The following is a 15,102-nucleotide window of genomic DNA, read 5'->3' as shown; positions in this document are numbered from 1 at the left end:
TTGTTTCTGAAATGCCAGGCAATAGTCACGAGTTGGTTGGGAGCTGCTCAGCTCTTTCGCGATCAGACTGCATTCCTTACCCGACCTAAATCTTTAAGGAAGAGAGGTAATTATTTTCAAACGGAAAATTAGGCATATTGGCACAAGAATTTGTGAAATCCCTCAAATTTTACCTCGGCTAAGCCTAAATAAAATCTTATCTCAAAAAGCGAAATTTGTATCCAGATAAAAACCCTTTAACATTATTGTTTACATGTTCCATGCAGGCTAGCCTACAAAGAGTAGCATTTACGTGTGCTTTCTATAGGGTTATAATCGAATCGGTGTGGATTTAAGGTTAGAAACTCAGGTGGGCACGCATAACATAGCCGGTGCCTCAGCCGTCTCTCTCCCGCGGATACGTTCCTTTCTATAATTGACATAATCGCTGAACAATAACTGCATTAATGAGTGCAGACTCACACTCGCTTCGTCTAATAAGCAGGACAAGGATTGTGAGAAAGTTTGAGTTTAAGCCAAGCGTGAATAGGATTGTCCAGTGGTATTTTTCTTGGCTGCCCGTCCGGTTGGATCAAGGCAATCCTTGAGAGATGAATTGGGCTTGACCGCCCTGATTCGACGTTGGACCTTGTGATGTGGCTACAACACCAGTTGGTCTCACCAAGTCAACGACACAGTCCTTAACTTCAGCCGACTTTGACTTAAAGTACGTTTGATCTAGTGGTGTTTGATCCTCATTCTCTGCGTTGAGGTGTTCGAGTGATTTTGTTTTTCATTTAACTGTCATCTAGGCTTTTCTGGAATCTCCCACTGCAGTGTCAGAGGTTAATCTGTTAAGTAATGTACATTCAGGTGCAGTAGCAGGCAACTCGGGTTCACACGTAAGTTGTTTGTAAGTTTATTTCTCATAACGAGTTAAAGCATCAATGTTCAGCACTGGAAACTCCAGGTCCAGACTTATCAACCAGGAAGATAAATGTGGGCCTTCCACCCAAGGTGAGACAGCCTGAGGAAGGAACCAGACCATCCAGAGCTAATTCTGGGTAGGAACCTGCTAGGTTGGACCACTCTAACCTCTCTGGGTGTCTATTTATTTGGAAAACATTTTTTATAGCTCAAAGTTGTCTGGGGACAGAGGCCTTTGGACTGGCAGAGAACACATGAGCTTGTTTTGGAGAGAAGAGGTGAGGGAGGTGTTGATTCCGTTGGTTTTAACTCCAATCCACCGCTCTGCCTGACCAGGAGCAGTAGGCCTCACTGTTAGCAACAGAGCTGCATCATGCTTAGTCATCGTTCCAATGGGTACAGGGGTGGCAAGGTTCAAAAGCTCTTTTCATTAGTTATGAATGGACTGGATAAATGTAGTCCCCACCTCTCCCACTGTAGCTTCCTGGGTCAGAGAACATAACAGACCAACCTTTCATTTAGTTCAGTTAGTGCAGTTTTTTTTTTTTAAACAAGATCAAAAACAACTTTTAGTCCACTAGTTTTTAGTACAAAACTACAAGGCGTTGCTAAAAAGATTAATCTCAGACACCTTTCATGGCGCACGCTACTGCGTCATCTGAGCTCTCCAAGGGCTATAAAACAGACTTTCACAACACGGACACAACACAACAACCGCTGGATCAACAAAGTCATCTACGTCTTCTTCCCTCCTTCCTCTCTGATGTTTTCCCTGTCGTGAAATGGGGGCTAAAGAGGATGCACAGATTAAGTAAGAGGAAGGAGGAAAAAAACAAAAGAAAGATGAAATAAAGCCAAACAACAGTGCAGTCTGGAAAAGCCATTAAGTGGCGTAAGTAAAGCCCCGAGTGAGCAGCAGAAATAAAAGGTTGGGTTAGGGCTTGGGCCGGAGCGAGTCATGCTCCACACTGCTGTGCTGCTGATGTGTGTATGTTCCCAGAAAGTCCCTGAGTGGCTGTCGAGTCCTGCCGCTCAGCAGGCTCTGTGGGGCGTGAGTGAGCGCTGGTCGGAGACCAGGGAGAGCAGAGAGAGCAGGGTGTGAGAGTGGACACCCAGTCCCCCCTGACCCACTCACTCCTCACCCGTCTCCCATAGTTATTCTTCCCTAATAGAGAGAACCAGGACTAAAAAGGTGTTGTTGAATGTGTGTGTGTGTGTGTGTGTGTTTATCCATGTGTATTGGAAGCAGGGGAAACCTCCCACCAATGGCCTCCTTATTTGTCGCTGGGCTTTTCAAACAGTGACCTTGGCCAGCTGTTGTGTGCTGTCTCAGAGTGAGGAAGTGGTGGTGCCCCAACGAGTGGCCATAGCTGGGGTCGGGCAGAGGTGAGGCTCGGGCCGGGTGGGGCTGGGGCTGGGGCCGGGGCCGGGCAGAGGTGAGGCTGGTGCTGGAAGTGGCAGAGCAGTGTTGGGTAGTGCTCAGAGGCTGAGCAGTTGGGTTTTTCCCAGTGAAACTTTGATGTTAATCCCCCGGTGCAGGCCCAGATCAGGTCTGTCCATTGTCACCCTCCCTCCCTCCCGCTCTCCCTCCCCTCTCTCTATCGTTCAGCTGGAAAACAGGAGCCCCTTCGTGGTCCTGCAGACGCCTAGGGGACCAGGGAGGGAGACAGATTGAGGCGCGGGGTGGGGGTGTGGGGGGGGATGAGCAGCGTGAGAAATAGACTTAGTGACGGGAGGGGGAAAAAAGAGAACAGGAATAGAGAGAGAAAAGGGGGGAGCCAGGGTAGGTGCCAGGAGATAAATGTGTTGGTGATGTGTTGATGGAGCTTCCTGCCTCACGACATACAAGGGGGTTACCCAACTTGTTAAATGATATGAATCTTCTGGAGTGGGCCAACTTATCTCTCCCAGCTCACACAGAATGGGCCAGAAAGCTCATGGTAGGACACTATTACTTCACATTACCTATGTCCAGTAGAGGAGAAAGAGTTCACAGTGAGTGATATAACGTTATGTAAGAAGTCCCAGAGGATGATGGGAGACAAGCGACCTGTGACAGACTGCAGGTCCAAGAAGCCAGCACAGTGCTATGCCTTAAGACTGTATATCCATAAACCACAACCACACAGGACCGAGCCACAAACATTCAGTCTTGCACACTGCCTTTATGCTTGCATCAGAGTTTTGGTTCTGGTCTGCAGAGGTATTTTGTGATCATGTGACTGTGGCACAGAAGCATCCAGAAACCCTCTCCAAGTCTCCCAAGCAGGTTCACCCAACAGGTGACACCCTCTCTGGGGTATATGCGGTGTTCTATGGAGTGTGTCATAAAAGGCCCATACTTCTCCTGTCTGTCAGATACGTGGAATTAGAACTCATATTCTATTCCTATACTGAATGGCCAGTCAGTCAAGCCACCCTCTGTCCCGCTGCACCTGTCTTGTAGCTATGGATACTGCACCCCAGTGACAAACATGAGTGACATTTTCATTAAGGTACAATGGAGTGGGCATTCTGACATGTCTTTGTCCAGGTTATTATTCATTATTATGTTGACATCACCTCATCATTTTGAGTGATTATGCCTACCAGTGAAATATAAAACTACGAGTCTAAAGCAGATTCAATCTTCACCGCATCTTTTTGGTTTTCCCATTTCATCTATTCCAAACACTTTGACGAATTATCAGTGTTTGTTATTTGCAGGAAGTTATTTACAGGCAGTTATTTACAGGAAGATCTCAAGACTTCTGACCCTTGTAAAGAAGCAGCACGCACCCGTACCACAGTGCGTAATCCGTCATCTGGTCTACTCGGTCTACTGTCCCTGTGCCCACAATGTAGGCTACCTCGGCGAAATCCCTACAGTCCGAACATTAGAAGTCGTAAGTGAGGCTGCGTGATTAGCTGTCTCTCGTTCTGTGCTAGACCATCTGACAAGTAACAGGCGTAATCTTCACTGAAATAACAAAAGTCCACCAGCGCTGGACCGGCTAGACGCACTGGAAAGGAGAGAGGAAGGCGAGAAGGCATGCCGTGCGCAGCCAGGAATCCTCAGATAAGCAATTAAGAAAATACAAACGCACTGACCAAACTAAACGATTTTAAAGATGACGGCTTTTTAGGTCTTTGGACAAGGTAGGGTTTTCGTTTAATTTATGGAGCACAAACCGTCAATGGTTGCTCTCATTCGGATGCGTTTTGCTACCTCGCACAGAAACCTAATTGAAAGACGGTAATTTATGGAGGCAGCAATATGCATAGGTAACAGTTATTGTCAACTCTTAAGGAGTGTCCTTTATATGTAGTTGTTTTTTAGCCTGATAGTTGGCTAATACCGTGTTTCCTCACGTTTCAAGTTCAAATGACCCTCGGGATTACTGCGTTATTAACTTTTGCATAACTTTTAAACAATGTTTCAACAAGGGCACACTTTAACGTTCCGCCGTTTTCAAAATAGGTTATGTTTCTTTTGCGGTCGTGACTTGATTTACAGATAACTTCCAAATCAAAAGGACTAACAATAACGGGAATGACATTTACTTTCGTGTCAGATTCGTAGGCACAGTGTAGGTATGACTTCACGTTGAAAAAGGTGAAAGACAGTTCCCGATTGAGTTTCTTTGGTAAAATGTTAGCAAGCCCCTCAAACAACGGCGGTATTAGAATGTTGGTTCCCCCTGCTCAAAATGACGATAGACGGGTAGAGTTTGTGGCTCTCACTGCTGTCCACACGGAAAGAAGCGAGCCATCGACCCCCGAGCGAGGACACCCATCACACCGTACCGGGCTCTTGGGCACCCCGCTACCCGGACCTCCTGGACCCCGGGCGAACCCCTCCGCGTCTAACAAGAGCTACAGAAAGTTCCAAAACTGCATGTACAACATTCTTGAGAGACCAAGAGGATGGGCATTCATTTACCATGCGTTCATGTGAGTAGGACATGTCCAAATGTTCTGTATGCACCCCCTAATGTGTTTGCGCATAAATGAACTATACAGAATTTAGGTTAATTCATTGTATTTTAATTAAATTTAAACATGTTCAAAAACGTGATTAATAGAAAACACCCGTCATGCATTTGCCTGAGGAATATCCTAATTAAACAGGTGCCGCTGCTTATTCTGCAATTAGTTCATGCGCTTGTCATACATCATCCCTACAGGGGGGCTCCTATTCAATTTCCCATGTCATCGTTTGATTGAATCACTAAGTTTTGGTTTCCAATTGTATTAGTCCTGAATAGCAAGGGTAGGCTTAATCGTCATTTTATCAGTCACGTTTCAAAATCATCATATTCATATAAGTATCGACAGTCTTCCTGCTTAGTTAATTTGTCATTTAAGTTGAGTTCACAGACCTTTTCATGAAGGTGCACATATGAACACAAAGCTGACAGTGTTTTGCAGTTAACATTTTGTTAGTTACTTTACGAACAGCCTGTCAAAGCTAGTGCGCAATAGAATCATTTTTGAAAAAACGTCGCTGTCAACTTCATTCGTTTCTTTTCATTAATATTGAAAACTTATAGGGAACATTTTTTTTACACACCTGCATTTCAGATCGACCAAGGTAATCTATTGCTAGCATACAATCAATCTTACAGTGGGTCAAGGCTTGTTGATATTATTTTCCCATTTTTTTCCGCTCTTGCAGAAATACATCATAGCTTTAAGGCCAGTATGCACCTAGGCCCCTCTGAAGTATACACTATACATAGCCTTATACAATCCCTTACTTATCCCTTATAAACACTGGAGAAGTATGAGGTCACTGCAAACACGCTGCTGTCACCACTGACTGCTGTTCTCTAGAACCACAGAGCTGCTGCTGGAGCTGCTGTGCTTGTGCTTATCATGGGCCAGGAACTCGTGTCACAAGCTTGATGCGGAGAAGCATCAAAGCGCCGTTGATCTAACGATCAGCCTGACGGAATCCCCTCAGATCAGAAAACACCTCAGCAGTCTTCCTCATTCATACCTTTTGATGATGTCCTCGAGATAATTTCCATGCGTTTGCATGTTTTAAATCAGCGCTATTACTGACAGTGTTTCCCCATGCAAGGATACCAACACACCATAAATCTGGTGGCAATAGCTAGCAGGGAGAAGCTCCAGTTGATGGAAAGGTGGACCGATGGCTCCTCTTGTCTCTCACGCACGGAATAGACCACTCAATGTCCAGACTTAAACATAGGTCAGAGTGAAGAACGTGGGAAGAAAGTGTGTGTGTGTGGGTGTGTGTTTGTGGGTGTGTGTGTGTGTGTGTGTGTGTGTGTGTGGGTGTGTGTGTGTGTGGGTGGGTGAGTACATTGGTCAAGCTCAGTGCTCTACTCTGTGGTTGTTTAGACAAGCCCAGCTGTCTGCCTGCCAGTGTCACCCTGTGTTTATACCAGAGGGAAACCCACACAGGGCCTGATTTCTTCTCCTTCTACTATCCCCCTGCCCCCACCCCCTTCCCACCCACCCCACCCAGACAAACGCACCACGCAGCGCAACTTGACCAGGAAGAAGGTCATTAAGTCCCTTACAATCTTCTCAAGGCTTATCTCTTAATGAAAACAACAGTCTCCTGGTCCTCCCTACTGATGTTCTGTGCTAATGTCTTTCTCTGTTGTATTCCAGTGCGTGAGCGCTGAGAGGATGTTGGCAAGCCTGTTGTTGTTATTTCTCATTCAGAGCGGCAGGCTGTCAGAGATGCCAGGCTCATGTTTCAGATGCCAGGGTTGGACTGTGCCGTGTGGAGGGGGCTGACTGGCCGACCATTGGTCAGTTGGTCAGAAACAGAAATGCACACACACCCACAGAAATAAGCACAATACACTGAGGTAGCGCAGTTCTGCTTTTCCTTTGAAACAAAGTATTTTTGATAGAATCTGCTTGACGCTTGTGGGCTGCTTATAGACTTGCATTTTCCTTCTGTAGAGCCCTGAGAGTTGCATTTGTTTTGATTAATTACATGAGGCATTGAGCATGCTGAGAAACTGCTGGGTAAAGAAACTGCGCTGAATCAGGGAGCTGCATTAAGACATGGTTAATCTGTTGTAATTGAAGAGAGCTGTACAGTGCTGCGTGGCAACATCATAGCAGAGTGTTCACGTCCACAGATCATTTAATTAGGCCTTTGCTGTGGAGGGGAGACCTCTGGAACAGATGCTCTTGTTCCTGGAGAGCCTCAATGTGGTAGGAGTGTGTGTGTGTGTGCGTGCGTGCGCGAAGCGGTGTGTGTAAGAACTGAGTTCTTATATCCTTCCTCCATTATGTATTTGTATAGGTCCCCCCTTCACTCACGTCTCTCAAGAGCTCCTTCCCGCCATAACAGCTGCAAACGAAACCAGTCAATGCCCGAGGATGTGGATTCCCTTCCCCCTCGCACACGCTGATCCCAAAGCACTTCCACAGCTGCACCTTCCATGTCTGAGAACATTGCGAATGGGTGGTAAACTGATCCGAGTTCAGTGCTTAGAAGTAACTTGGAGCTGAAACGCTGCAAAGTGTCCCTGGCAGCCGGTCCAGGAGCCTCTCTCCCCTAAGCCTTCTCCTCCGCTACGACGGCAGCTGCACACAGACCGTGACGGAGAGAAATGGGGAGAAAGAGAGGGAGAGAGGAATGAAAGAGAGAGAGAGATGGGGAGTGGGAGAGAGGAATGAAAGATAGAGAGATAGGGGGAGGGGGAATGATAGAGGGGGAAAGAGAGAACATTCAGGGCAGCTCCTTCAGGTTTCATCACCCTGGTCTCGGGCCACATCAGGCCCAGACTGTTGATGTTGTGACTGGAGAGCTGGGCCGGCCCGGCTGAGGACTGAGCGGTCTCAGTCAACAGCTCAGTTCCCAGAGTGCCGAGGGAGGATCACAGCCTCGCTTAGACGGACAATTGAATCAAGACCCCCCCCCCCCCTCCTTCTCCTCCTCCCCACCACCTGGATTGTGACAAATTCCTCTGCTCACGAACCCAGTCGGTTGCCTAGACACGAGGCTGCTTTTGCGTTGGTTGGGCTTCCGTTTCAAACGATGCATGGACCGTTAAACCTTAATTGTGTCGTGTTAAAAATGGCTTCTTCAGTCACTTACAGTAAAAGCCTGAGAGGTCTTTTGTCACCTTTTCTGTGTCACCTGTTGTAAAGTGATGATGCCTCTGACCGGGTTTAGCCAGGGTATAGAACTTCTGGCTTTCTGACATGTTGTTAGTTTGTGAGTTTGTGTTGGCAAGGGAAAGAGGGCTTTTATAGAAGGGCATTGTTTTGTGCGCATGAGTGTGTTTGCGCGTGAGTGTGTGTGCATGTGAATGTGTGTGTGAATGTGTGTGTGTGTGCATCAGGCTGTGCTCCGTGCAAAGCCCAGGTTGAACTGACAGAAGTCACATAACCCAGTTAGATGACTGGCATTCAGCAGGATCAGGTTTGCTGTGGGCTTAACCTCAGACCCCCCTGCCCATTTCAACCCACCCCACATTTAGGCAGGTCACATGTGGCCCTCTAGGGGGTCTCCCCCCCCCCCCCCCCCGTACTGGGCAGTGACAAGCACAGGCCCCACAAAGCCCTGATCAGAGGCGTTTAGTAGTCTCGGTTAGGCCTACAGCTCAGATGATATCCACAGTCCCATGCCATGCTCTGATGCATCCAGCCTAATAGACTGGCAGAGGGCTGGCCTGTCAGGGTGATTGATTAGTTTCCATGGGTGAAAATATAGCGCCAATGTATAATTGATGTCTGAGAAAGGAGGAAGTGTAGGAGAAGTAGAGATAGTGGGTTGAAAGAGGTTTGCTGTATCCGTGGCTAGGTCATGGTTGTGATAAAGCCATTGCAGAGGTGCGTGCGTGTGGTTGGTCTCTGTGTTTTATCCGCGTAAATGCGTAAAAAAGTTGTTTTGAGGAATTGCTGATAGATGTGTATACAGCATACACGTGCACACAGAACCCACAGCGTGGTTGTTGCGTGTGATAGAAGGCTTTAGTGCTTGCTGTGCCGCTACTGTGTTTAATAATGGATTGTTTGTGCTTTTAAAGAAATTACACAGATCATGAGTCCAGTGAGTATGGTAGAACACTTCTCTTTCTCTCTTTTTTTTATCCCTCCCAACCAAGATAAATCTTCAATCTGTCGAGTACTAGTTTTCCTAGTACTGTTCTCTGCTATGGGTGGACAATGTTAAATGGGTTTTTACCAAAAGGCGACTAACTTCAGTGGGTGTACTTGTCTCCCCGGCAAAACAATGCACAGGAAATGAGGGCCTGATATGTTCAACATGTTTTCACGTCAGATTAAGTTGATCCCTCCTACGCCTCCTTCTCTGTGTATTCATGTCTGCAGGGCATGTTAAGATAACCCACCACAAGTCTTGTGTTGTCACTTGTTTCAACCTAACATTATTTATGGATCTGATGGAATTGAGTATATTTAAAACTTAGAATCTTTGGAAGATGGATGAATTCTGATTAACCTGTCAGTTCTGCTGTAGATAGACAGATCAGGTGAATGTGTACTCACTGGGATAGACTTCTTGTGGGAACCGTGTTGGGTTGAAGCATGGGCATTAGTGCACTGCTCTTTAAGTCTAACCTTTCAGAACAGGCCAAGTGCTCTTAACCCAGGCAACCATGTTGATGTCTCTCTCCCTCCCTCTCTCTCTCCCCTCTCTCCCTCACACGCACTCCCCTCCCACCCTCTCTCTCTCCCTCACACGCACTCCCCTCTCTCCCTCACACGCACTCCCCTCTCTCCCTCAATCTCCCCTTTTCTGGTTGGGGTTAGGTCCGTCTGACAAGCTACCTATACGGAAGCCTCTTGTCAATGGTTTTGACAAGAGGCTTCCAACTTTCTACCCTCGTAGCAACCCCCCCCCCCCAGCCCTCACTCACCCCCCTCACTGCCCCCCCCCCCCCCCCAAAAAAAGGCCACTAAAACTCCAAACACCAGCCAGCCTCATGTCTGAGACTGGCCACTTTAATTATGAATGCCGTTGAATAACTTGTGAGCTGTTTGTTTTCGTGGTAGCCTTCCCAGTCAGCATACGAACGTATCGTTATTGTTGACGAAGGGAGTAAGGGAGGGAGAGTGATTGAGGGAGAGAAAGAGGCCATGGCAGCATGGTAAGGTGATGAAATACAGAAAGCCACTCGGCACTTTGTGTGGCTTTTTAACCTGCTCATGACTGCACATCGGCGCTTGTCGTTCGTTTACCGCCTCCTTTTATCAGGTCACCTCAGTGGGCTCCATAAATTCTGCTCCATTAAGAATCCTCTATAGCTGCTGTCATTTCCTCTCTTCTTGCTGCTTCCTTTCCTCCTATGTGAGACCATCATCTCTCATTTGCTCAAGCACCCTGTTTAATTGACTACTTTGCTCTTTCTCCCCCTCACCGTCTTGATTGACTTGTTTTTTTTTCTTCCTCCAGTGCCCCTCTCTCTCTCTCTCTCTCTCTCTCTCTCTCTCTCTCTCTCTCTCTCTCTCTCTGTCTCTCTGTCTCTGTGTGTGTGTCCATTCTTAGTGTGGTTAATTGTGAATTGAGGAGGGTGAGCATTGGGGACAGAATGCACACCCCACACACACCCCACGCACAAATACCCACACACATGCACACAGCATTTACTAGTATATACACACACTCAAAGACACACACTTACATTCTAAAATAAAGAGAAGCACTCGGACTGAAAGGTCACAGTACCTGCAATGAAAACCCTCCTATAGTATTTTTAAACCTCTCCCCTAAAGAGAGACCGATACCTGGCCTGTGTTCCTGTGTTTGTACGTGTCAGGGGCCTCTTGTAATTTTCAGAATCTCTCAGACCTGAGAGAGAGAGAGGGAGAGAGGGAGAGAGGGAGAGAGGGAGAGAGCTACATAGATACTGAAGGAGAGAGAGAGTGTTGGGCCAGAGGTTGAGGGACTGGAAACTGACTGTCATAGCGCACTGACACAGCTTACAGTGGAGAGTAAATGAGGTGGAAGAAAAGTGTTTTAGCAGCCTACTGCACTGTCATTCATTAAGCCTTGTTAGATTAGTGTCTGCTGTGAAGACTGTCCAGAATCAGGACACTGCAGCTCCACCAGAGGTCCTTCTTCAAAATCTGTTTATTGATGATATATTTATACTATTGCGTAGATGAAATTCAGTTCAAATTCTAAACCAGACCTCTGTGGTCCCTAAAAGTGTATCTCCTTTCTTTCTTTCTTTCTTTCCTTCTTTCTTTCTTTCTTTCTTTCTTTCTTTCTTTCTTTCTTTCTTTCTTTCTTTCTTTCTTTCTTTCTTTCTTTTTTTCTCTCTCTCTCTCTCTCTCTCTCTCTCTCTCTCTCTCTCTCTCTCTCTCTCTCTCTCTCTCTCTCTCTCGCCCTCCCCATTCCCCTCCACATATAGACAATAGCACCTGGCTCTGGTGTGTCATCGGTCGGCCTTGTGTCTCTGTCATGTCTCCTCCTGACATCTCTTTCGTTGGCCTGTCACTTTGAGTAGTAGCTCTCTAGGCTGCCTGTTGGCCTGGCTGGAGGGTTGGTTGGAGGGTTGGCTGGAGGGTTGGCTGGAGGGTTGGCTGGAGGGTTGGCTGTTTGCTCCTGCGCCCTCTGGAGACACCCCCCTACCTGCTGGCGCTGAGGGGGAACTGGGTGGAGGGCAGGACAGGGGAACATGGAGAGTTGAAATGAATCAGAGAGAGAGAGGGTGGGGAGGGAGATGGGGAGGGTGTGAGGAGAGGTGTGCCTGTCTGTGGTTAGGGCCGAGGCCATATGGGACATGGTTGTTGCCGTGAGCGACCAAGGACAACTGCACCTTTCAGAACCGGACCCTCCAATCTGACACACACACACACGGTGTGACAGCTTGTTCATATGTTCTTTTTACAAACTCAGTGTATCACACTTGACCTCCACAGGCGTGTTCATGTGAGACCTCTACCTGGCTTGGCAGAGAGTCCTGCTGCTTCACACTCGCTGAAGGTCAACCTCACAGGGGATGGCCAAACCTGGCAACCCGAGGGAGAGGTAGACTGGGGACAATTAGGACGGTGCCGTCAAAAGAAGAGCCAGCCTGTGAAACTCTTGCGAAGGACGCGTTGTGTTCAGTGGAAGGGATCTTTGAAGTGTCATGCCGTTAAAAGGTTCACTGAGGCTGCTCAGCGCACAGCTACTAAATCCTGTGTATACACAAAGACAGACTGCTAGTGCGCCCTCGCTTTGGGCACCGTGGCTTCCACCGTCACTGTCCCTGCGTGGGTGCCGTTTACGGTTTACAGTCGAAGAATGCAAACAGCGGTTTAAAACGCGTTCCAGACTATTCACAACACCTCGCTCTGGGATGGTGAATGTGACCTCCGGACCTTCCTGGTGTTCCGGCTGTTTCCCGCTGAAGGGGGTGTTACTGAGGTGGTTGGGAGGGCACCGGAGGCTCATCCCCTGTCGCCACTCCTGGGAGAGAAAAAACACGCGGGGGGTGAAAACAAAATCAATAGCCTGCAGTTTTACCTCTCCCTAAGCGCTCGGGCATGCGTGTCCCTAATGGAGCTGCCCGCAGGAAGAGATGCACATCGTTTGCTAACCTAATAACCGATTTGGGTGATACCCTATTGTTGCCAAAGGTGGGATGCCTACACTGAAGTCTACCAAAGTCGCGTAATTGAAGTGGCCAGGATGAACAGCAGGTTAAACGCCGTCCACATAATGTCCCTGTACTTACTGTAATTCGCTCTGGATAAGAGCGTCTCTCCTGTCAGGGACAAAGAAGAACGTGTGCGTCTGCCGGCCTTGGCTGCTCTCGTATTTCTTGTTGAAGCTTCTATCTCGGTTGTATGTGACCTGACCTGTGTGTTTATCTCTGGGTAGGTGGTTCCCGGTGTTCTGCCTCCGTGTCATTGGCCCTCTCCCACAGGGACACACCCCTGGCTGGGGGGGGGCTGGGGGGGGGGGGGCTGTAAAGATGTGATTGGAGTGGGTTGTTATCTATAACATCCTTTGGTCTGGTGCTGTTCTGAGTACAGAAAAGGCTGAGTGTTATGTAGAGGTCAAGGATGGATGACCTGCAGGCTGTGTGCTCCAGTTGAGTGTAAGATAAAATACGTAGCCACACAGGCATGCCTGCTCTCTCACACACACACACACACACACGGCCAGAAACACTTTTTCATGCTCTTACACACACACACACACACACACTCATCTTCATGACATCTTTGATGTCCAGTGTGACAACATGCTCCACGACCCTCTGCTCTAATTTAGCTGACAGAGGGAACCCCATGTTCCTCAGCTTCTCTCCTCTGGGACGTCCCAGGTCGCCCTGTCTCTCTGGCTCCCTCCCCCTTTCTCTCTCTCTCTCTCTCTCTCTCTCTCTCTCTCTCTCTCTCTCTCTCTCTCAAGCTGTGACTGTGTGCAAGGCCTGGCTTAAGTGTTGTTAAGACCATTTTAATTTATAACGGCAGGTTCTATAAACATGTAGGGAAACCTCACCATGGAGACCGGACTCAAACACAATCATAATATAGGCTCATATTTATAAGGTCTGCTTTGCCTGTGCACCGGTCGCAGGGACCTTTTTCTGTGTGTGTGTGTGTGTGTATGTGTGTGTGTTTCCAGTATCAGCAAATGTGTGCACTCATAGAACTGTGTGCGCACATACACAAAATTAGTGTGTCTGCATTTGAATGCATTCGTGCAGTAGTGTGTGTGAGCAGGTGTGTGTGTTTAAATTCCTGCCCATTTGGGCATACTGTGGTTGCAGTATAAACAGTCATTAAATGTAATGACTGTACTGTGATGACACAGGTCACAGACGCTGTCGTTTGTGTTTTACCCTCCATCTTTCTTCTTTTGACTGTATCCACCTTTCTCTTCTTTCTGAGTACTGTCCTACTCTCGCTCCTGTCCCTTTTCTCCTCCATCAGTTCTGCATTACCTTTGTCTATTTGCATCATCACCCCATCCCTCTCTTGTCTAGCACCCCTCTCTCTTTCCCCACAGTTCATTTACTCTATCAACTGTATCAGTTCCTGGTTTTTCACTTCACGTTCCCCTCTCAGAAATTCAATCTGTCCGCTTTCCCTTTTCTCTCTCTCTCTCTCTCTCTCTCTCTCTCTCTCTCTCTCTCTCTCTCTCTCTCTCTCTCTCTCTCTCTCTCTCTCTCTCTCTCTCTCTCTCTCTCTCTCTCTCTCTCTCTCTCTCTCTCTCTCTCTCTCTCTCTCTCTCTCTCTCTCTCTCTCTCTCTCTCTCTCTCTCTCTCTCTCTCTCTCTCTCTCTCTCTCTCTGTGTGTGTTCCTCTCTCCCTTTCCTCCGCTTGTCCAAATGTCCTCTGCCTTCCTCTTTTTGTCTCTCTCTCTCCCAACCCTCTCTCTCTATTTCCTCCTCTTTCTCCCCCTCCCTCCCTCCCTCCCTCCCTCCCTCCCTCCCTCCCTCCCTCCCTCCCTCCCTCCCTCCCTCCCTCCCTCCCTCCCTCCCTCCCTCCCTCCCTCCCTCCCTCCCTCCCTCCCTCCCTCCCTCCCTCCCTCCCTCCCTCCCTCCCTCCCTCTTGGTCTTCTCCCTCCTATCTTTCTTTCTCTCTTTCTCTCTCTCTCTCCCTCCTCCTCCTTTTCTCTCTTTCCTCCTGATTCCCTGACTCTGCACTAAGTCCTTGTTAAAAGGCTTCATTATGAGTAGAGGCAGGAAGAAACCATCACCCAAAGGTCAGCTTGGTCTGTCCCAGTACTGCTACATCTGCTCCTCCTGTTCCACACACCTGGAATGGAATCATCCCCCTTACACCTGGTGCAATCCCAGGGTTAGTCCGTCTGTGTTAGCCAGAATGTGTGTGTGTGTTTTGGGCTGTGCTAATATATACTATTGTGTGTGTGTGTGTGTGTGGAGCTGAGTGCCTCAGTGGCCTCTTTGCTCTTCACAGAATCCAGCCCAGTCAGCAGGTGTTTGATGAGACCTCCCAGACGATACTTCATCCCTCTGCGCGGCTCTCTCTCTCTCTCTCTCTCTCTCTCTCTCTCTCTCTCTCTCTCTCTCTCTCTCTCTCTCTCTCTCTCTCTCTCTCTCTCTCTCTCTCTCTCTCTCTCTCTCTCTCTCTCTCTCTCTCTCTCTCTCTCTCTCTCTCTCTCTCTCTCTCTCTCTCTCTCTCTCTAGCCTTGGCACTCCCCACTCGCCCTCTATCTCTTTCATTCTTTCCAACGTTTCATCTTTGTCTATCGCTCTCTTCTCCACTCTTTCTTCCCCCCCAACCCTTCTGTCAC

At 48.1% G+C, this 15,102-nt stretch overlaps 1 protein-coding gene across 3 annotated transcripts in view; it reads left to right on the top strand.

Moving 5' to 3' along the window:
• Positions 1 to 3,928: 3,928 nt before the first annotated feature.
• kcnq4 (potassium voltage-gated channel, KQT-like subfamily, member 4) overlaps positions 3,929 to 15,102 on the top strand; it is a 38,495-nt gene continuing 27,321 nt past the window's right edge. For all 3 annotated transcript variants that reach the window (XM_084696598.1, XM_084696597.1, XM_084696596.1), the window contains exon 1: positions 3,929 to 4,839. In XM_084696598.1, coding sequence (XP_084552724.1) covers positions 4,538 to 4,839 — 302 coding nt within the window. In that variant the 5' untranslated portion in view covers positions 3,929 to 4,537. The remainder of the gene's footprint in view (positions 4,840 to 15,102) is intronic.

Source organism: Hypomesus nipponensis, chromosome 4 (genome assembly GCF_054491055.1).
Source record: "Hypomesus nipponensis isolate SF chromosome 4, ASM5449105v1, whole genome shotgun sequence".
In the NCBI taxonomy this organism is placed as follows: domain Eukaryota; kingdom Metazoa; phylum Chordata; class Actinopteri; order Osmeriformes; family Osmeridae; genus Hypomesus; species Hypomesus nipponensis.
Note: the sequence above shows the minus strand (reverse complement) of the source record. Positions and strands in the feature narration are given on the sequence as shown.